The 22201-nt window shown below is 42.7% G+C and overlaps 1 protein-coding gene across 1 annotated transcript in view; it reads right to left on the bottom strand.

Moving 5' to 3' along the window:
- Positions 1 to 5106: 5106 nt before the first annotated feature.
- The window catches only part of Xkr4 (XK related 4), a 314653-nt gene continuing 297558 nt past the window's right edge, over positions 5107 to 22201 (bottom strand). The window contains exon 3 of the mRNA XM_038348407.1: positions 5107 to 6053. Coding sequence (XP_038204335.1) covers positions 5107 to 6053 — 947 coding nt within the window. The remainder of the gene's footprint in view (positions 6054 to 22201) is intronic.

The following is a 22201-nucleotide window of genomic DNA, read 5'->3' as shown; positions in this document are numbered from 1 at the left end:
ATACAGGTTGGAGAAAGAGACTCAGCAATGGGAACTAAAGTGAAACCACCAATTCCTAGTCACATAGAAGCATCACATGTTGGGTAGCAGAGGGCTGCCACGAGTCCAAGCTGGCAGGTGTGACAACTTTGTTTATAAAAGTGACACTGGATTACTAGTCAAAGGAGTGGGAAATGATTTGTGTCCATCACTAAACTGATAACAAGGTCCACCTCAGTCCTGCTGTGTTTTCAGCTTCTGGCTCCCACGTTTACCCAGAGTCAGATTCTGATAGACAGTTGGAACTATTTTAATTCTCCTTGAAAACCTAAAAATGCAGGCATCTAACCCAAGCTTTATATAGAAACAGTCATGGCTAATGGCAAAGATAGTGGGGAATGCAAGGGAGCACATATTTAGTCTGGAAAGTGGTTCATTGGAAACAAATTCTCTGGAGTCTTGTCTAAACATTGTGTCAGAACTTTCCTCCCCCCAGTAGCATCAGCTGCATTTGAAAGTGACTGCACAGCCATGCTCAACTATGTGTGAACACACGGGTTTTCCTTGGCTTAGTTCAACGGGTTCCAGGAACTTTGGAGGGACACAGAAGTTCTCAATCAAGCCACTTAAGTGATGAGAAGCTTAAGGAGGGTAAAGTTCACCCAAGCTAAGAAGCAAGGAATTGCATGTCTTGTAGGCCTGGACTGTAAGGACAGTTGATTTTAAAAAAGGAATGCATAGAAGATTCTTGTCTAAAAGGTTACAGGTCAATAACATACCATTTCCTAGGCACTGAAGAAAAGAATGTACTTTATTCTTGTCATCTATATGTTAGCAATAAGGGATTTCAAAGAGTCATGGCGATTTAGGCTACTCCATGAATTTCTAAATTTCTCTCTCTTTCTCTCTCTCTCTCTCTCTCTCTCTCTCTCTCTCTCTCTCTCTGTGTGTGTGTGTGTGTGTCTGTGTTTGTGTGTGTACACTAATATGATATGAGTGTCTGTCTTTCTGTCTGCGTCTGTGTATATATCACATGTGTGTGGAAGGACATATGTGCTATGGTGTGTATGTGGAGGTCAGAGGACAATTTTGTAGAGTTAGTTCTCTCCTTTCAATATTACATGGGTTTCAGGGTTCAAACTCAGGTCAGGTTTACACCATTGTGCACTGAGCAGCTTTATTACTTAATCATCTTATAGGCACAAACATTCAAAAATCTATAATCTATCTATCTATCTATCTATCTATCTATCTATCTATCTATCTATCTATCTACTTAATGTATATGTGTGTAGGCAATCACATGCCATGACATGTGTGTGGAGGGCAACTTGACAGTTAGCTCTCCCTTCTGCCATGTGGGTTCTGGGGGACTGAACCCATACTATCAGGATTAGTGGCACCTTGGCCTGCTAAACCACATGGTTAGCCCATATTCACTTTTGCATAAAATAAACTGTGTGCCTAGAGATTCACTGTTTTTCATTTATCCTCAGTTCAGATATCTTCCAATTACCTGTGTAACTTGCCTGTTGCTGACACTTGAGTTACAGAATCTTAAGCTCTTAGGAAGGGAAATTATTTCCTTTGCTGTGTCAATGGGATTCATCACAGATGAGCTGTCCCAGAGGGTCTGAAAAGGTGGTTGCTGGACTGGACAAGACAAGGGAGGCAAGATGATGTAGGGAATGCACAGGACATGGTTCTTGGGAAGCAGAGAGTCATGGGAAACCACTTTTTTTCCCCACACGAATGAACTCTCAGCATGGTTAAGATGTATATCTGTGTGTTCTTTAAGTATGGATCAATTCAGACGCTAGTTAGAGAGATTTTTTTTCTCTTTAGAAAACATCATCATCTCATGCAAACAATGACTGCCATGAGATAGCAAGATTATCCTTTTAAGTGAATCGAAGTAGATTCAGGCTGAGGCAGTATTATCAGCCTCAGACAGAGTCCCTCGTTTCCACTTGGATGTTAGCCATTGCTCACCCTTTCTGGATATATTCCAGCTACTCTGTGCAGAGTTTCATGCCAGAGGAGAATACAATTTTAGGAAGAATTAAAATTGCTCATTTGCGGATTGATGCTACCTCATTGCATCCCGCCTCCTAACTCTGGAGCCTGAGTTTATGTTCTACAGCAGGCTGAGCTCAGTGTCTGCTTTCTGAACCGGCAGAATGAGATTAAGTCCTGCTGGAGCGATATCATGACGGTTGCTTGCTTTTCTTACATTGGAGAGCCACAACTGTAGCATGGCAGATAGATAACTGGTTTCCTCAACAAGACTCCATCATTCACTGCAACGTCATGATCCTCCCACAAGTCAGACCCAAGAATATTTACAGTACTTGGGGGAATGACTGGAAATTCAAGATTTTTACATCCGTCTGGCTACCTATATTGCCACTGAGACAAAGTCCAGCACATTTTCTTCCATTTATACCACAGTTCGTTTAACCCTTAGCATGCTGCATGTGAGATGAAGTTGAGAAGGAATTTAGAACTTACGTGATCCAAGAACGGGTGCTCCCATTGGCTTGTTTGGCTGGACACTATGGTGACGCTAACGGTCGTTCACTCACAGAATCAGAGCTGTAGATCCCTTGGGAAAGGCAGACTCCAAAGCTCATCAGTGAAAAGTTGTCTTGGAACTAATGAAGTTGATAGTGCATGGTTCTGCACACCAGCGGAGTACTGCCCAAATGACTGTGATTTCCTTCTACACTGGAACAGGATATGTCCACCATTTGCCTAGAAGACGAGGGTCCTCCTTGAAGCTTTACTGGCAGCAAGGGAATTTTCTTCATTCCAACAAAAGATTAGTGAATTGTAGTGGAAATCTTGCTTGAAGGGTCAAATCATTGAGTATTAGGAAATTTGTCTGATAAAAATTCTGTCTTAAAAAATTGCTTTGAGCCCTCTGTCCCTTCCTGTGGATGTTACTTTGGGGACCACAGTCTTTGGATGACTCATTCATTATGGGTGGTGGCTCTAGATCTTGACTATTTTAAGTGAATAGTTAAATGAAACTGACTTTCTTCCTTTTTTATTTTTAATGACTTGACTAATCTTTATCAGTTGGGTTAGTATAAAACCAGGGAAGGAAGTTTAAGACATCTTCCACTGTGGTCAGATTGTTCTAATGGATGGATGAAAGAAATCACTTCCATCTTTGATTTCCTGGGAGATACTGATCAGTCTTCACAAGCCCTTTCTAGTTAGGCCACTTCCCTCTTTACTTGATGCTCTGATAGCACCCTGGTCAGATTCCTGGGCTGTCCAATTGCAAAAAGGAAGGCGATCTCTCCAGGGCCAAGTGCTTTCAATCTGCTGAGGCAGGCTGATGGATCTGTAGACTGGATTCTGACATCCCAAGTGAATATGACATTTAATGTATTTTAAATAATTCCAAGTCTATAAAAAAAGCAACAATGCCTATATGTACACCCTATATTTTTATTACAAAAATATTGAAATAATCCATGAGTTATTCCACTCTGCACCAACTATAAAAAAATACTATCAAAGTTTGACCGGCACTTTTAATGCAACGTAAAGCACCATGACCAAGGACACTGAGAACAGAAAGCGGGAATGTTTACTTGCTGGACGGAGGTATTTAAAACTCAGAAGCTTGTGGTAAGAGCGTGACTTTACAGATGATTTGAGTACACATCTTAGCTGATGGAGTGGTACGCCCTCAAGCAGTCCAGGCCGTTTCCTTAAAGCATCCACACTGCGTCTGTGTGCTCACTCTTGCTAAAAGGTTTCCCAAAGTCTCGAGGAGACACGTCACTTTGACCTTGGGTGGGAGAGGGTAAGTCTGTACGGAGTTGGACAACCTGATTATTCTTCTCTTGTCTGCTTTGGGATGCCACTTATTCTCTGTTTTGGGGGATTCCATATCAGTTCTGCGGACTGGACAAAGTTTGACAGTAGAAGGATATGGCATGTGGTTTCCAGAATCACACCAGCTTGCCATGCTCACTCTGTACCTGGAAACAGCCCTCCCTCTCCTGTGGCTCTGTGGGTGCATTCTGATACCAACTGCACACACCTGAGAATCTGACTCTCCTTCTGCCCCTCCTCCAACTGCTCTTTGCATATAAACTTTTGCAATTGAATACTGAATCGTGACTATAATTTAATTTCCATCATGGATTTGAGCTACTTGGTCTCATCCAAAGCCACACATGTGCTGCATAGGATTTCTGTCATAAAAGATGCCCTCAACGGCAAAACCTAGAGTAAGAAACAAATCCTGAAATGTGTAGAAAGAGAACCATTCGTTCAATGCTAGTATATGTGTAAACACTTGAGTTTGCCACCCCCTGCACAGGCTTTCCCACATATGCTACTGGTTTCCAATGAGAAAATGGTTTAGGAAATCTTTCTAAGCACTATTGCTTCCTTCCTGGAGTCTTTTGTGAACTTTGCATCAAGGAAATCACCTAAGCTCTTTTTTGAGATTTAATTTGATTTTACATGTCTGGCAATTTTGCCTGCATATATGTCTGTGCACCATGTGTGTGCAGTGCCGGAGGAGGCCAACAATGGGCACGGGAGCTCCTGCAGCTAGAGTTGCAGGCAGTTATGAGCCACCAAGTGGGTGCTGAGACCCAAACCTGGCTCCTTTGGAAGAGCAGTCAGTGCTCTTAACTACTGGGTCATCTCTCCAGCTTCACTTCAACTCTTGATAGAGCGCTGGTGGTGCTGGTGGTCGTAGTGGTGATGGTGGTGGAGGTGTGTGTATGTGTGTACATATGAACATATTTATGCAAAAATCAGTAAACTCCATCAAAATACCTTAATGATTAGAGGCAACATGTTTTTCATAATAATGGTACCCTCCGGTGAATGTGCTCCAAGCCTGTGCTGGAGAAATTTGGTAACAACAGTCATATTAGGCTGGCATTGCCCCTTTAGGTGGAGTAAGAGACTCTCAGCACTGCTGGCTTGAATGGGACACCAGCCACAGGCAGTCAGCTAATGGAAGATCAAACCATACCATGACAATGTTTGGACTAAGAATACATAGCTCATTGCCCTACTCTTTGATGAAGGGTCATTTTTGCCACAGCCCTGCTGTCATCTCTTCATGGGGACCTTGTGGCTTCTTCCGTTTTATAAAGTGGTTTCATACTCCAGCCTCTCCTGAATAAGGGCATCGTCCTTGTACTGCAGCCTTGGAGGAGATGGGGAACATTCAAATGCTAAAATAGCCTTTCTCAGGCTCCGGTCCAACACGTGTCTCTCCCACGCCGGGTACCTATTTCTGAACAGGTCAATTTTAATGACTGATTCTTCAATCCGTGGCGGTCGAGATGACGGGGTGGGTGGTGCAGTTGGTCTCACCTGAAACACAGGGACGCATCCATCCCTCTCTGAAAATTTCTGGTCGCGGTCGCCAGCAACATTGCGGTTGTTGGAGATGGACCGTAGTGTGCTTGTGGCCACTTCTGGAGGCAGAGAGAAGGCAGTAGCAGGGTCGTCACAAGCACAACTTGGTGACTGCCCAAATCTGGGCCCATTGGGGTGGAAGAAGGCATAGTACATCAGCATAAAAACAACACCTGTTAAAAAGCTGCTGAAAACCACGCACAGTGCCGGGATGGCAAAGGCATCCGCAATCTGGGGAGCTTTGTAGAGGTACCAGAGGGCACTCAAGGCTGTGTTTTCCAAAAGGATTACAAAATAGTAAATGAACAGCCTGCAGCGTGTCCTGCCTTCCTTGACATTGAACCAACTGAAGATGTAGATGATGCCCACTACCATGTCAAACACAATCTCTTCCCATTTGGTGATGCAGAACTCCGTCTCACAGTGGACAATCCAGAAGGTCATGATGCACCAGTGGAGCACGATGAATATCCCGAAGTAGAGCTGGAACACCGAGGCGAAGAGGGCGAACGTGATGACCCTGGCTGCGATGGTGAAGAAGTGCCAGCAGAACTGGATGATGACGGCCATGTAGCTGATGGGCTTTTTGTCATCTCGGGAGTCTCGGAGAGCCTTCTGGTAGGAGGCTAGGGCCCACGCCAAGGACACAAGGGAGGCTGCCGCTGTGAAACCTGGAAGGGCAAACAGGAAGACGGCTGTCAAAAGTGAGAGGCAGTGACGGTAGCGGAAGTCAAGGCAGGTGGACCTGGAGTCTTGGGACCGGCTAGCTAGACTGCATCAGATGCTATGAATGTCTTTGAGTTTTACTGGACTAAGCAACTGTATGGAAGCCCTGGAAGTTCTCTATGAAGTGACAGTATTCCAAAAAGGTCTGAGTTATGGGACCACAAAGCCAGCACAAGGTCCGAGACTTGGAAATGTGGAGGAACTAGCTTTCTTTTTGTGCCTGTGTAAGCCAACCAAGGACCCTGCTTTGTTTAGTGGGGAAACGGCCATGGGCTGTTGCTCCAGCTTAAAAAAAGTCTTGCCTTCATACGTGACTGTTGCCTGCTTTTAAAACCAATATCCTTGTTTAAAAGTGCTGATCCCTTTCAGCCTGGAGTGTCTTTCTTTAAGAGGGACAGCAGTGGAAGAAGCCAGACGTATTAACAGCTGGTTTCCTTTCCTACTTCCAAGCAAGAATGACATGTAGCCCATTCCCAAAGGTGGCACACTCCTTCTTTATGATAAAGACTTTTCCATGGAACAAGTTTGTTCTTATTTCTTGTGACACCCGGGGTGCTGCTCCTCTGAACATCACCCAGTATTCTCCCCGAAGGTTTCGTACCTGCCTTACTGCCTTATCCCTGAAGGAAGAAATGTCTGCTCCCTGGCATTTCACTCTTTGCTTTTCATAAATTAATAATTGCTCAGAAATCACTTTCGTGACTTTATCATCAGCTCTGCCTGGCTGATAGTCTCTCAGGAAGCAGGATGTTTCCATTTTTTTTTCCTACACTCTAGCTCTACCCACTGTCTCTCAAAGTTCACGTGTACGGTCCAGATGCGGACACTGTTAACCTTCAAACCCGAACCTCCCTGGAGGGACTTCTTGAGAATCGTGTTTTGTCAGTCTGTGTGGCAGCTGGTTTGCTTCAGGAACAATGACAATTTTTTTCTAAGACTAAGAAGGTCCTCATGGCTTGGAAAGTTCAGCTGACTTTTCCCTTCCCCGACCTCTCACCAATCATAGATGGACTGCACCATGGCCTTTTTTTTCCTTCTTTGGAAACAGATGGAATCGATACTTTTCTCTGAAAAGTATTTTGTTGAAGAAACCTTGCTTTCTCCCACTAATGAGAAATGAATTTTAAAGAGCAGTTCTGAAGGAAGAGAGTAAAACTGACTGGAAACCAAACAAAGCAAACAATAGCCAAACACTGAGTTCCGACAACCACTTCTTACCAATCTTCTTTGAATGCCCCCACGTATTCATAAATAATAGTTTGCAGCAGGCACTTCTACCTTGCCCCAAGGAATCAAGCAGGAAACCTGTTCATTTTTGTGGGTACGGGGACCTTCAGATGGTTTTCTAGCCAGCACGCACATTGCTAATGCTAGAAGTCTTCCTCAGCTCTGCATGGCCAGAGATCACCACACAAAGAAGTTTATAATAATTCTATTCCTGCACCTTGGAAAGTATCAGTTACAGAAAATTCAGGAATGAAAACTGAAGAGCATAAAAAACAAGCAAGCAAAGAAAGAAACAAACATCAAACAAGTAAACCGGAGAGAGAGAATGGGAAACCGAAGGTGACAAGATCATCTATGTGATGAATTTGATCACATTCTGATGACTTTATGATCAAAGATGGTGTCATTTTAATCTCAACGTCTGTACTGTACAGCCTAGGAGCTGCTCATCTCCTCTCTGCATCTTCACTTTTTGCAGAATTACAGCCTGCATTGCCCTTTTCTGGAGATGGTCCCACAAAGGCTAGCCCTGAGTTCCAATCCTCATGTCTAATTCCTGACCACTGGGGTGACTGTGTGCTGCAAGAAGCCTCTTGAGTAGGTTGTACTCTATGTATTTAAGGTGATTCCCGTTGCTGGGCTGTGAAGCCTCTGCTCTTTCTGCCTGCTTCCTTCCTTCAGAAAGTCCCAAGTGGAGAACACCTGGGAAAGACAATTGTTTCCGGCCAGGTTTCTGCAGACCAAAGATGGCTTTGATTTGACCAGGGAAGCTTGTTACTAAAGTAACAGTAGCTTCTGTTTTCTGTATTGAGAATCCTTAATCCAAGAAAGGAAAAAATCTTAAAGGCTCCTAAATTCCAAAGTTTTGTGTGCTTACATGACATTGCAGGTAGAAAGTTCCCTACCTGGCCTCTTGGGATTGGCTTACAGTCAAAATGCAGTCGCACTAAAAATACTGGGCAAGAGTGACTTTTAGAGCATGTGTGCAAGTTTATGTGAAACAAATGAACATATGTTTGACCTAAATCTTGTATTTAAGAATGTATAAACAGAGCGAAACAGTTATTCTGAATTCTTGCACCGTAATTCAAAATTTGATATACTCCTGGTTCTAAAATTTTTAGATAAAGTCTCAACTTGTAGAAGCTGAAGGACACGTCATCATAAAGGTACCTGTTACCAAATGCACAAGAACAGAAAATTAATTGCTTCCAAACTTCCCTGCAATCTTTATGATCAAGTCTACCCATCTGACACACAGGGGATTGAAGATGACAGGCTAGAAGTACAAAAAAAGGAACACTCTGACTTGCTTTGACTTCTGCACACATGGCTTACAATTAAGAGGATCTATACTGGAGAGAAGTTCATGTCAACCTTGGCTTTTTTAGCCATGAGTGGGTTTCTCTTTTTCATCTTTTCCTATTGATTAATTCATTAATTTTCATTCTTTTTAAAAAGTGCTAATTGAAATAGAATCAAGTCACTTTCTTCCCCTTTCCTTCCTCTAGCCCCTCCCTGCTACTCTCCCTTGAGCCCTTCTCATGACTCCCCCACTCTTGATAGCCTTTTTCATTATTGTTAAATTCATACGTATGTATGCATGAATATATGCAAGTATGTGTGCATAAATATATTACATATTTATTTATTTAGTAGTAAACTATTACAAGATAAATACGGATCTAATCAGAAGTTCATGACCATTTTAGAATTAAGCTCCCTTGTGTTAACTTCTTTTCCTAAATGTATTGTCAATAGCCCAGCTTCATTTCTTCCAAATTACAATCGATCGGTTAGAAATTCACAACTGCTGTGGAGTGCTTCGAGTATAGGATCTTTATGCAAATACCATCAGTTTGGCTGTTTGCAGTGCTAAAGTAGACTCTCGTGCACCTCTCCCATAAATTCTGTGGGTTGTACGTCCTTACCCTAAGGATGTCAGTGCTCACTTTCTCCGGTGGGGATATTTTCTTCCATTATTGCAGGCAATCTATAATCTTCAGCCAATTCCACATCAATACAATACATTTTACTCACTTCCTGTGGGTTTTCCACTTTTGTCAGGTGACCTAAACGGTGTCTACTCTAGGCTGAATCTAGACTAAGGTTTTTACATTCAGTAGCTCCCCCAATTTAGTTTTCTTTTGTATGGAATGTTCCTTTCCCTTATCAGGACACTGGTCTATCCTGAAGATCGCAATACCTCAGATAAGGACAGCACTATTCCTCATTTGGAGTCTATTTTTCTTCCCTTATAATTACATTTGGGTTCTACATTTCAGTTAGGAATACATGAATGATACAGAGCAATACAGTTTTTTCCACATTAGATACTAAAATGTTAAGATTCTTTCTACAGCCTCTGTGTGTTCATTTCAAAGCAATGCACGGCACATACTGCTTATGGAAACCTTATTCTAATGGTGAAAATGAACTTAAGGGGTTTACATTATTCTTTAATGTGTTAAGATAGACCCCTGAGCTTTCCCAACTAGTATGGATCTCATTCTGTAGAGAAGAAATTGAGCCTGACTTTTAACAGGTTACAGTGTTTATCTCCTTACCTTCATCTACCTCAGAGCTAACTCTTGCTTTCTCAAGAATAGCTGTTGCTGATTACGTCATTTTTCTCCGTTTTCTATTCTTCCACTAATCTCTCAACAAGCTCCTCTCCTGGGCCTCCACCATCTTAGGGAAACACTACTGCCACTTCTTTACTTCACATGTATTTCCTGCTGCTTTTGTCTTTCTGCTGATCTTTGAGCTACTGACTTGGGGAAGTAACCTTGGGACTTTTCCCTTCCTGGCCTGTGTCATTCCATATCATGTAATGCCTCAAACTCAACACTGTCCTGACCACACACATGTCTGCTTATCTGAGACCTCACCTCGAAGCAGCCTGGCTTTGTGGTGACAGCCTTTGCTCTTTCTTGGAAAGAACATGACTCCCCACTTTATCCTCCCTGCTGGTCAGTATTCTCAGAATGAAAGAGAACGTGAATCAGGCAGGCTGCTGCAGTTCTAAGAACAGGGTCTATGTACAGCTTGAGTAAAATGCCATGTTGCAAAGCCACCCAAAGTCATGTGTTCCCATACAGTCTTAAGCCACCCAAAGTCATGTGTTCCCATACAGTCTTAAGCCACCCAAAGTCATGTGTTCCCATACAGTCTTAAGCCACCCAAAGTCATGTGTTCCCATACAGTCTTAAGCATTCAGTCAGGCCATGCCCACCTGATCTAAGAGCTTTGGTTTTTGTCTTATTGCACTGCTGTCCAGAAACCAGTCTGACTTTGAATAAAATGATCATACAGTTGGAATGCCAGCTAACTCATTCAAAGTTGGTAGAGATGGACAGAAAGACAGGTCGATCAGTGATGCACAGTTACGGGCAGGTGCAGACTCCTTGCCTTTTGACTAGGGTTGATAACGGTATGGCAGCCTTGGAAATACTGCTTTCTGCGTGTTTTAGTTTTAGCTCCCCAAGTCAAGAGAGGTCTGCTTGGGGACCTCCAGTTTGTGCCTTTAATACTGAAGAGTTTAGTAAGCCGAGGCAAAAATTGTTTAGAAGTTTGCCTATTTTGCATGAAGAGCTTCCAGATAACTGTACGTGTTTAATACTAATGCGACTCAGTGACCTGGTGCTGTCCCTGCCAGGCACTCAGTGCATAACTGTTCATCGCTTCCCTCCTTCCCTCTGCTTCTTAGGATGTCTCTTTCCTTGGGCCTGCTTTCTCTTCCCTCCGTCCATCTCTTGATCTCTTCTCCCTTTCCTTGATTCTACTCTTATCATTCTTTCCTCCTGTTTTGGGTTGCTATTGAACGTAACTTGGAATTGCGGTATCTAAAAATCAATGATTTTATTAGTGAAGTAAGTTTAAATATGCCCATTCCTAACTTCAGAATTTCTCTCAAAACTTAAAAAAAAATGTAATTTACTAAAAATCTGTGCGATGGTTGGTTGTAGTTTGGGCCTCAAAATTCTTGATTTTGAATCTTGGTTGCCAATTTGTTTATCGCGACAGGGTGGAAACTTCAAGAGGTGGGACCTGGTGGGGAAGTGATGAGGAGCCCCACCCTCATGAATAGATTAATGCCCTTTCTTAGGGATGAGTCAGGTCTCTCCCACCAGAATGGATTGTTGTGAGTCTAGCAATTTTACAAATGCTTTTTGTTATGTGCAAACACACACACACACACACACACACACACACACACACACACACACTCACTCCTGACACTGTGATGCCAGGTGGCCTGAAGCTTCCTCCAGAAGAAGGTTGTTGAAGGCAGACTGCTCCAGTGCTTTTCCCTAGGTCTTGATGTCTGGAGAAGGAACACAGTTCTTTTGCTAAAACTGGGAACATGCTTGAAAGAGCCAGTCATGGCCTGGGGCCAGGGCCTTGGGTGAACTGTGACTTCAGGTCCTGAGCACACCTTCTCTTCCCACCTGTTATTGTTATCAGTCCCACGGCCCCTGTGCACTCAGTCTGTGATGTTCTTGTGATGCCTCGTGTTCCCCTCGTGTAATGTTGATTACTTAGCTTGCTGATCTCTTCCCATTGTGTGGTAGTGGCTGCAGACTGTTTCCCATTTTCACTTTCAGAAAACCATAAATAAGATGTTGTACTTTTTTTTTTTTATTTTTTTCGTTTAGCTTCTCATCTCTTGACCATTTCCCTCTTAGGACCCCATCACTTAAGAACGATCTGCTAGTCCAGATTGGGTGCTGACACCTTGCTCCTCTTGAACCCCACAACCAAACCAAAACAAACTTACTTTTTTTTTTAAAGGCTACAGCTTCAGGCATGTTGCTACAGCAAGAGAAATTAATGAAGAGAGCTTCCTGTGCTATTTTTATCTCCCGTGTCCCAACTGTATTCCATGGCTTTGTTCCAAATCCTGACCCGTTTTCAAGGCTTCCCCTGGCTCCCATCCAAAGGACACAGCACTGTAAACCTTTGCTTTTTATCCCAAGTAACCTGTGCTCAAATAATCTCCCTGAGATTTGTATCTCCATGCAGCTTTAATGAGCAGTGCAGGCAATTGTTTGTATTAGGATTTAAGAAGATGACAGTTTGAACTCTGCCTCACAGAGATGGAGAGTTGCAGCCCTGCCATCTTAAATCTTTCCTCTTGGAAATAATGAATACAGGACTGGGACCCTTGGGAATGTAATCGAACGGTCCCTTAATTTTGTAGTCTCTAGACTATGAAGGGGCTCTTTCTAGCTTTTAACTGTAAATTGGCTCTTTTCCCTGGGTGCTTTTCCATGTCAGTCGCTGCCCTCTGCACAACACGTAGTCCAGTTTATAATTATGTCTGTTGTGTTTGTGTGGTTTCCGTTAGAGGAAGCTTTTAGGCACCTATATCACCATCTTGTTAACCGATTCTCCAGCCCTCAATGCATCACACAGCACCTGACATGTAATCTGAAGGAGCGAGCTAGGGAGGCAGAGAAAGCCTACGCCAAATGCAAAGTCAGACCACGGAGCACACAAGAGGTTCAGAAAGGTTGCACAGTGCTTCCTTGCCCCCTCCCCTCATCCTGCTCTTTTGAGATTTCAGTTTGGGTTGCAAATGTCCCACACACTGTGGAAGCAAACCTGACCCTTTGTTTGTGGTCTGGGTGTAAACTAGCTTTCCGGAAAACCCTAGAGACTGCTTCATAGAAGTGATAGCCCGATTCCCTAGATGGAGGATGCTCAAGGAAATTGAATCAAGCTAATTCTTTGATTCTTCAACAAAGGGAATGGACCTGTTTCCTCCTCCTAGGGGGGAAGAATGCAAAACATTTTCCTGCACTGGGCAAGCCAAAATTTGTGGTGTCTTTCATCTAGCCACAAGCTGATTTATAACTATTCTAGTGGTATTAATAAACAGACAGGAAATCAAACTAATCCTCAGCACTTTGAAAGATGTTGCTGTGAAAACGCTTTAAATATATACAAAATTCTAGAGGACGATCCCAGTATCGCCTTCCTGTGGAATCAGTTAAAGATTTATTTATAAAGCCCTGGCTATTCTCTCTTCTCTAGGGCAGGGCCGAGCTAACTCACTGCTTCATTGCTAAGGAGAATTCTGGCAGAGGCTTGCTAAGAAACTTTATAGTGTCCCCCAGAGTGTTTACAGCTCCGTTCACAAACACAGGCAAGGAATCCAAAACCACAGAAAGTGAAGGAGCCCAAAGTTGTCGCCATACACATGTTGGAATAGTTAGGATGGGGTACAGATAATGGCGGTAAGGTCTTGAGTCTCCCATTAGCAAGATACAAGGGCTATCACATGACCAAGAGGTCCTATAATTAGTGCCACCTTCTTAGGCATCGGACTTCTAAGGCTAAATTAGACTTCACTTGCTAGTCTCAGCCCAGAGCATCTGTGTTTGTACCTGGTCAAAGGTTCCCATTTGGAATTCTTTTCCTGAAAAAGATCTCAAGCTCAGGCCTCAGGGAGGGAAGCTTTCTTTTCTCTTTGTGCTTTCTGATTTATTAATATCACTCACTCAGTCTCCTTTAATTTCCATCTGAGGGAAAAATGTTGTTCAATCTGAGTGGAAACACGTGTTCTAAGAGTAGAAGACCATAGCATGTGAGAGCTGAGAACCAGAATGGTGTCCGATTCCTTGACGTGTTTAGAGCATTTTTTAGCGTTGAAAATCAAGTATAAATTCACCTTGTTAAGCTGATGGTAATTGGAAAGTACAAAGCTTTCTGTTCTCTGACCTTTGCTGGGTAGGCACTGTGATAGTTAAGAAAATGATTCGAGGTTACCCGGCTCTAGCTCTCTGCCCTTTCCCTTCTTCGTATGCAGAAGCCCATTTGATATTTATTTTGAACCTTGTAGTAGTTCTGATTAAAGTATTTGAGTGTTCTAGTAAGTTTATGTTGTAAGGAAGCTGCTTGTTCCTTTCCTGGCTGCCCAGACTCCCAAAATAACCAAACAGAAACTTTATTATTTAAAACACTGCTTGGCCCATTAGTTCTAGCTTTTTTATTGGGTAACACGTCTGGGGTCATAGTTCAGTGACAGAGCACATGTCAGCCATGTCGTGAGCTCAAGGTGCTAGGTTTATCCCAAGTAAAAGAAAGTTGATCTAGCAATTACGACACCCTCAGGACTTGTGAGCTCATTGGTGGATTTGGGAGAGTGATCTGCTTAAGAAGAACAGGATAAGCAGTCCAAGAGATCTGCCTGGATTTTAACACTGCCATTCTTAGCAAACATTTCCGTGTCCCAGCAGCTGGGTACTCTTCAGGTTAGGGCAGATACGAAGAGTCAGCTGGATGCGCTGACCTGGCCAATGTCACTCTCTCCTGTAGTTTTGGGAAACATGTTTGGATGCTTTATAAAAATGTATGTGTAGCTCATCTAAGTGGACTGCTTTTAGGAAAATGGACTTCATTAAGATAGGTGGAGAATCTGGGTGGATTATTCTTTATCAAGATCTTTACTCACTGCTGAAAGCTGACAATTCAAGAAGGAATTCTCATTCTGGATGCTTTTGAAGAATTTACATAAGCAAATAACTTTTTTACTTATGCTCATATAAAAAGAAGAGAAAGGCAAAAAAAAAGGCAGAAAGGAACTTAATGAAGTTTAGGAGTTATACTATACTGGAACTTACATTTTTGGCTGTTACAAATCAGTCTCTTAAGGCAACACAGGCAGTGATTAGGCACAGCAGAAGTAACCACTGAGAAGTGTGGCCAGGCACTGGAGAACCACCCGGAGCTCAGCGTAGTAAGCCAAGGGCCCGTTACGGTCAATCTCGAGTCCCATTGCTATTGTCTACATCATGCTGAGCCGCAAACAGAAACTCGTCAGTTCCCTCTCAAGCTACTTATGCGTCTCATATTCCTTTACACTTACACGTGAAATCATCAAACACTGGGTGCCTGGACTGGCTCCAGAACGCTCAGAGAGACCGTCTGTCTGCGCCTGCACTAACCCTTTGGAATTCTCTGGCCCTGAATTTCCATTTTGCACCTGCACTTCACACTCTAGGCAGATTGTTCGCTGATACGTCATGAGCCCTCTCCTCTAGGAATTCATCATTTCCCACCCCTCTGACACTGAAGCCCCCTCTTCTGTGTTCCCTTACGTTCTCCTGTATGCTTAAATCTGGGCTTCAAGCTATTTATTTATCAATCTTCCTTGCCTGTGGAATTCATGGAGGTAGCATTTGACTTCTACCTGCTGCTGTGTTCCCAGAGACTCGGGAAAAGCCTTAGTGCTTTTGATAATTACTTGATAAATTGCACTGGGCTGAATTGAGTGGAATTTGGAGATGTTCTAAATTGAAGTATTTGCTTGGGTGTCATTCTTGCCCGCAGTAAAGACATAAATGATCTGGCTCTGGGACTGTTTATTAGTGTCCCTGGGGATGAATTGGCCCTTGGGGACATCGTCTAAAACACAAATCATCAGGAATCCAATGTGCATTTATTACCTGATGAAGATGCGCTGCTAATAGGGAAGAAGGGAATTAAAAGCATGCTATCAGCAAGGGCAAAGGTTTTTCAATTAGGATACTGTACGCTAGTGAGTGGCAAAGGAGCAATAATTTCCCAAGACAGAGGCCTCTGTGTGAAATTGATCAACTCCAGATTCAAGGCTCCTGCCATCCCCTGAATATTATGTGAGAACAGATTACAGAAACTCTTCAAATGTGTATGAGGGTGGTTTTCATAGAGTTGTATCTGGATTATTCTTGTCTCAGAATTTAGAGGTTCATAAAGTGCAGAGAACTGTACATATAATTTAAACACACACAGACATACTTATGGCAATGGCATGTTCATTCGAAGTCAAATGTCACTATTATGCCTGTTTCGAATAATGAACTTGTAAGGAAGACTTGAGACCATTAACTGTAAAAGAGAAATCATTAACAGAAAATAGCGAAAAAGTAATATCATAATTCTAGACTGTCTTCCTTTCAACTGGGCACTCAATTTAAGCCTGAGGCTCCAGAAAGCCAAAATGAAGGGGAAATCATTGGTTAAATAATTTCCCCATCGTATAAAAGCAAGTAGTACTGGGTTTGGTAGACTATGCAAGCCACAGTGGTTAACTACAGTCACCATAGCGGCCCCATTCTTAACGCAATGAGTGGGTGAGCAGAGTGTTGCTGGAGTAAGGCATGGGCAGAATAAACTAAATCCATTCCCATTCATGGGTTTCCCACCTATGCAGATGAGATGTAAAGCAGGTAATATGAGCCCAGGATCTAAATCAAGAAAACAGAAAATCTGCTTTTATCAGATACTTACTGGGGAGGGGACTGTTGATCTTGGACAGTTGGCTGGCATGTCGTCTATATTTCTAGCAATAGATTCTAAAACAAAGCTAGGCAGAGAACGCACACTGACAGCCTGAGGGATTCAGCCAGTTCTCCACGAGACAGGGAGAGCGAGTCACAGCTGAAGATATGCTTCCGAGAGCTGTGGCAGAGAGAGGCACTGCGGACACACCGACTGTGTGCACTGTCGCACAACTGCACTTTCTGGCTGTGGGCCTTGATTGGCAGCGTTTGAGGCCGGAGAGAATTCTCCAGAAGCTTTCCAGGCACCTCTGCCAAACCAGACCCAGGAGATCTCTCCCCACATCATCCTCTACCCTCACCTCTCTAAGCGTATCCTTGTGTGCCGGGAACCATGTGACTTCTTCAAGGGCTAAGGCCTGAGAATAGCATGAATGAGTTCTCCTTTTGGCAGGGCCTGGAAGAATTTTGCCCATTTTTGACAAGGCCAATGGATAGTTTGCTGTGTAATTCTGGACTTGACCACAGGAGCATATGTGTTACCTACTCTCCTTGCTTTCCTTACACAAATTATTGACGGTTGCCTTTAGTTTAACTTTCTTAGAGCCAAGCATGAAATGACTGTTCTGTTAGGAAACCTTTCCCTTGATGATTCTCCTCTGGGTGAGCCAGAGGGGATGTTGTTAAAAATATACAGTGGATCTGAATTAGCCCCTAAAGTCTTTGATGTTTCAGGTGTGACCATGAACTCAGGTTTCTCACCAACAGTCCAATGCACTTGCGACTGGCCTGAAAGAGTTACAGAAGTTCATAACAATATTACAAATTTGCATAATTGGCCTGGAGAGAATGATTTTAACGACAAGAGTCTAGGAGAAATGTTAATAAGTAAGGATATCAATAGTTAATGGGAACCATCTAGGAACAGGGAATGAAGCAGAATCATAGAAACCTAGAATGCCTTCATCTCTATAGCTGTGCCAGCGCTGTAGGAAACAGGAGAACCAGAAATAAGCAGTGCCAACTATTAAGAGTAAGCTTTTAAGTTATGTAGCTTATAGGATGATAGGAGAAAATCTGGTATATCCCCTAAAGGAGATAGAGTAGTACAGAATGAAGAACGGATTGGTTCATCCTTGGTTGATGAGCTGACTGTCAGAGTTTAGATTTGACCAGAGGCAAACATTAAGCCCTGGAGGCAAAACTTTCTTTCCCTTTGCATGATGCTGGCACCACAAATGCTGCCAGCTGGGCACGTTGTTCCACCTGCAGGTGTGCCTAGTTAGAAAACTTCCTTTATTGCTTGCTATACTGCTTATGCTTCTAATATCAGGGCTACGAATCAAGTAGGTAATGATTACCCGTTGGGAAATTGAGGGACAGAAAGGGAAGGAGATAGGAGAACAAACTGGCAGTTATTGAAATTGTTATTAGAAACTTAAGGAAGCAAATATGATTGTAAAACTCTTCATGCAAACTATTGAAACCGTGTAAATAAAAACAGCTTAGGCTACCCAGTGCCACTTATTTGAAACAGGTGGCCAGACTTCTCTTTGTTTTGTTGACTTCACACAGCCATCCCAGGTCACTGGACACGTTAAGAGCAAGGCTTTCAGCACTTGTGTTCTGTGGGCTGTCAGAAAAAAAATGAGTTGAGTGGTTTTGATTTTGAATCTCTATCAGGATACATGCTGCGTGATGGGAGGAACATGGTACTGTGTCTTTCTGTCTCACACATAAACGTGTGCCTGTTTCTTTGCTGAAAATAAAAATAGCCCCTAAAACACATATTAGGTTGTTCACAATTACCACTAAATCTGATAGCCCTCCTCTAATGTTCGAACATGCGTGTTTTTGCATGGCATGACTGTGTAATGATGATTTTAGAACATTTCAAGTATCCTCTTATCTGATTGCTTTCCCTAAGATTTTCTTAATATATTAGATATTAACTATAAAGAAAACTGGTAAGGAACCAGGAATAAAATGAGAATATTGACCAACAAAAGGGCATTGTTTCAGCTAGAGCAGTGTAGTCACAGACAGGCTCTAAAGTGGTAGTGAGATTGAAAATATACACGCGCGCGCGCATACACACACACACACACACACCAATAATTAAATAAAGAGGCCATGGGACTTGAAAGACACCAGAGGAGGGTATATGATAGAGGTTGGAGGGAGGAAAAGGAAGGCAGGGAAATAATATAATTCTATTATAATCTCAAAAACTAAAAAAAAAAACTTCTCAGAAAAAATATAAAGTACAAATTCATGCTTAAATAAAACGAATGACCACTGGCAGAAACGTGGGAGTTAAATGGCACTAAGGAGGCAGTAGGATAAGGTGGAAATTGCAAAGACAACAGAAAATAACATAAAAAAGCATCAGATTATCAAGAATAACGAGGCACTAAAACAGCAACCTAATTTCATAGTGTAGGGGCTGGGACTGTGAGAGAAACACATCCCCAGCTACGGCACAAGGCACTGGTCATGCTGAGAAGCTGGAGCAGAGGGCAGGGAAAACCAGGCCAGCAGAATGGCGGGTGGCACCGGATGTATCAGCTGTGGCTATAAATGATCAACAGAACTGGCTGATCTTTACCTACATTGACTAGAAAGGAAGAAAGCACTCAAGTAGTTAAAATTAGAAATGAAAGTGACAACTTGTGTGGCCTCACAAGAACGAAGGGGTTATAAGATACAGCCATCAGTCGTGATCCTGCTACCTGGGCAATCTAGAAGACATAAATATATCCCTTGTCACACACATCACCAGGATTGAGTCATGAACGAGTAAAGAATATAAACAAATTTATAACTTGTGGGTTACTAGATCAATAACAAAAGTTAACGGAGAATAGCCAAGAGACCTGACTGAGCCACTGGTGAATTCTACCAAGCATTCAAGGAATAATCAACAACAATATTTTGCAAACGCTACTAGAAATGTGAAGAGAGTTGCTTGCTTTTGACTAATCCCATGAGGACAACATTAGTCTGATACCAAAGGCAGACGCTGCAAGAAAAGCATGCACCTCAATCACCAATGAGCGTTGCAGCAAAAGTGTTCAAAGTACTAGCAAGGGCAATATGGAAATATAACAAAAGGTTTATATCCCAGGACCAAATGATGAAACGTGGGGCTGAACATATAACTACAAATGGCTGAAGATACAGTCAGTGAACCAGCTTGTCTGGCGTGGCATGTGAGACCCTGCTTAGGTTTAATCCCTGGGACTTAGAGCAAACAACAATGAAACAGACCAAATACCCAGTACATAAAAGCAAGCTGATGTAGTACAACACACATTGACAGGATGTGGGGTGGAAATAATTATCCCAATGGACAGAAAAAGTGGTTAATGAAATTCAACACAGAAATACTGCTACTGCTTCCAACTAGGATAGAAGGAAATTCTTTACTAAATGCTGTGTGTGAAAGGCCTACAGTTAAGGGAATCATCAATGCTCAAAAACTGAAGGCTTTACATTTTATTAAGTCCTTGTTAAAAACATGAACTGGCAAATTGGGTATTTACTAGAGACAGAATTTCAGTTTGAGAAGATGAGATTTTCTTTAGACGGATGGTAGTAATAGTTTTGGAACAGTGGTACTCAGCCAGTGGATTGTTTCCCTTTGAGAGATTGAACAACCCTTTCAGAAGAGTCTCATATCAGATATCCTGTGTATCAGATTTATATTATGATTCATAACAAGCAAACTTACAATTATGAAGTAGTAGCTAAAATAATTTTATGGTTGGGGGGGCTCAGCACTGTTGGGACCATTTGGAGTCCTGGCCTCCAGCTGCTCTTCCCTGCTGGAGATCTTTACTTTCCTTCTGATTTGAGTTACTGAAAGCTGTGTCAAAGTTGTTTACCAGTTCTGCTTCACGAGCACGTGTTGCCTTGGCCTTGAGGATCAGAGGATAAGGTTCTCACCTGTTAGCCCACCTGACTGTGTTGGGTATATAAGCCTTTGTAGTGCTATTGAATAAGGGGCTTCTTACCAGTGACTAGAGGTTTGTGTCTCTGTGTGTTTCAACTTCCAGCCCCTTGCCCGAAGCTCACGAACTGTATGGTAGCACATAGGCCGCAGACAGGAGTTGTGCGCTGCCCAGCACAACACGAGGAACTGCACTGAAGTTCACAGCATTAGGAAGGCTGAGAACCACCGTTTTAGAACGAGGCAAATGTGATCAATTTTGTGCCACTCACCTAACGTTTGTTAACATACTATAGACATTTTGTGCTATTTAAACTTTGGCCACAGTAGAAATCATCAAATATTATTCCTCATTATAGTTGGTTAAGTTAGAGGCTCACTAAATATTCAATTTGTCACAAGATGTGCCTAAATTTCTACAAAAATAAATCAAATTTGCTGCTTTAGACTGACTAGCCTAGTCAGCTCCAACGTTCTTGTCAAGACTATGCCTTGCATGCTTCTCTTAGCTCATTGCCTTCCAACACTCCAATATTTACAGGTCTGAAACCCATGTAATTCCCCTTCACCTTGCCAACTTCTATCATCTTACCACCATGAGTCTGCTGTGTGGAGATACCCTCAGTTACACACATAAATAACATGACATCGAGAGGCTGGGTTGTCCTGTGACTTTAGATTTGAATTAGGCTCTGCTCTTATCAGGTCAGCACATGGACCTCAGTTTTCTCATCTGTAAAGTGGGAATGGCATCAGTTGCTCAGAGCACTGAGAAGGCAGAAGGAGGCCACAAGCACTTAGCGCCTGGCACTTGCTAGCAGTCTCTCGAGGGTGAACAAGGGTCAGTTTCCTTCCTTACTCCATGAATCCCTCCTGGTAAACTGTACCATATTTCAGCACACAGAGAAAGGGGGACACAGAGAAAGGTGGTTTAGTAGTTCATGTGGGGAGCTGACAAAATACAGCCATTATTTTCGAAGCATTTACTGAAGAGCATGTTAGACGTCAAGTCAAGTGGCAACACAGACACGGCTCTCCTCATGCCAGAGGTGAGAGTAAATGCTTAGAAAATAATGGTTGCATTTTGCCAGCGTGATAACTAAGTATCAAATGGTATTTGGTCAGCTTTACTGACGGATCTCAGGGAGACGAAAGTTGCCACATGGACCTTTGTGAATACAATATGGTTTAGATATCGTTACAAATATTTTAGTGTGCAAAATAATGAGTTCATTATGATATTTTAATGTCACTATATCACTGTATTTTGCTCATACTTGATACCGCATAGCTCTCTCCTGTTCCTTTTCTCTTTTTCTTCCTCCTTATTGGTCTTTGCACTTTGTCTTATTTGTAAAAGTTTAAAATTGTTGGTGTGCATGTGTGTGTGTGTGTAAGTGCACATGCATGTGGTGATTAGTTGGCATTGGGTATGTCTCTAGATTGCCCTCCATCTCACTTTCTGAGACATGTTCTTTCACTGAAGCTGACGCTTATTGGTTCAGGTAAGCTGGTTGGCCACAGAGCTTCAGGGACCCGCCTGTCTCCACCTCACTCCTAGGTTAGGGTGCCAGGCTATCATACTTGGCTTTTCATGCGGGTGCTGGGTTCTCATGCTTGGGTAGCCGGCACTTTACTGATGGAGGGG

This window comes from Arvicola amphibius, chromosome 11, assembly GCF_903992535.2.
Source record: "Arvicola amphibius chromosome 11, mArvAmp1.2, whole genome shotgun sequence".
In the NCBI taxonomy this organism is placed as follows: domain Eukaryota; kingdom Metazoa; phylum Chordata; class Mammalia; order Rodentia; family Cricetidae; genus Arvicola; species Arvicola amphibius.
Note: the sequence above shows the minus strand (reverse complement) of the source record. Positions and strands in the feature narration are given on the sequence as shown.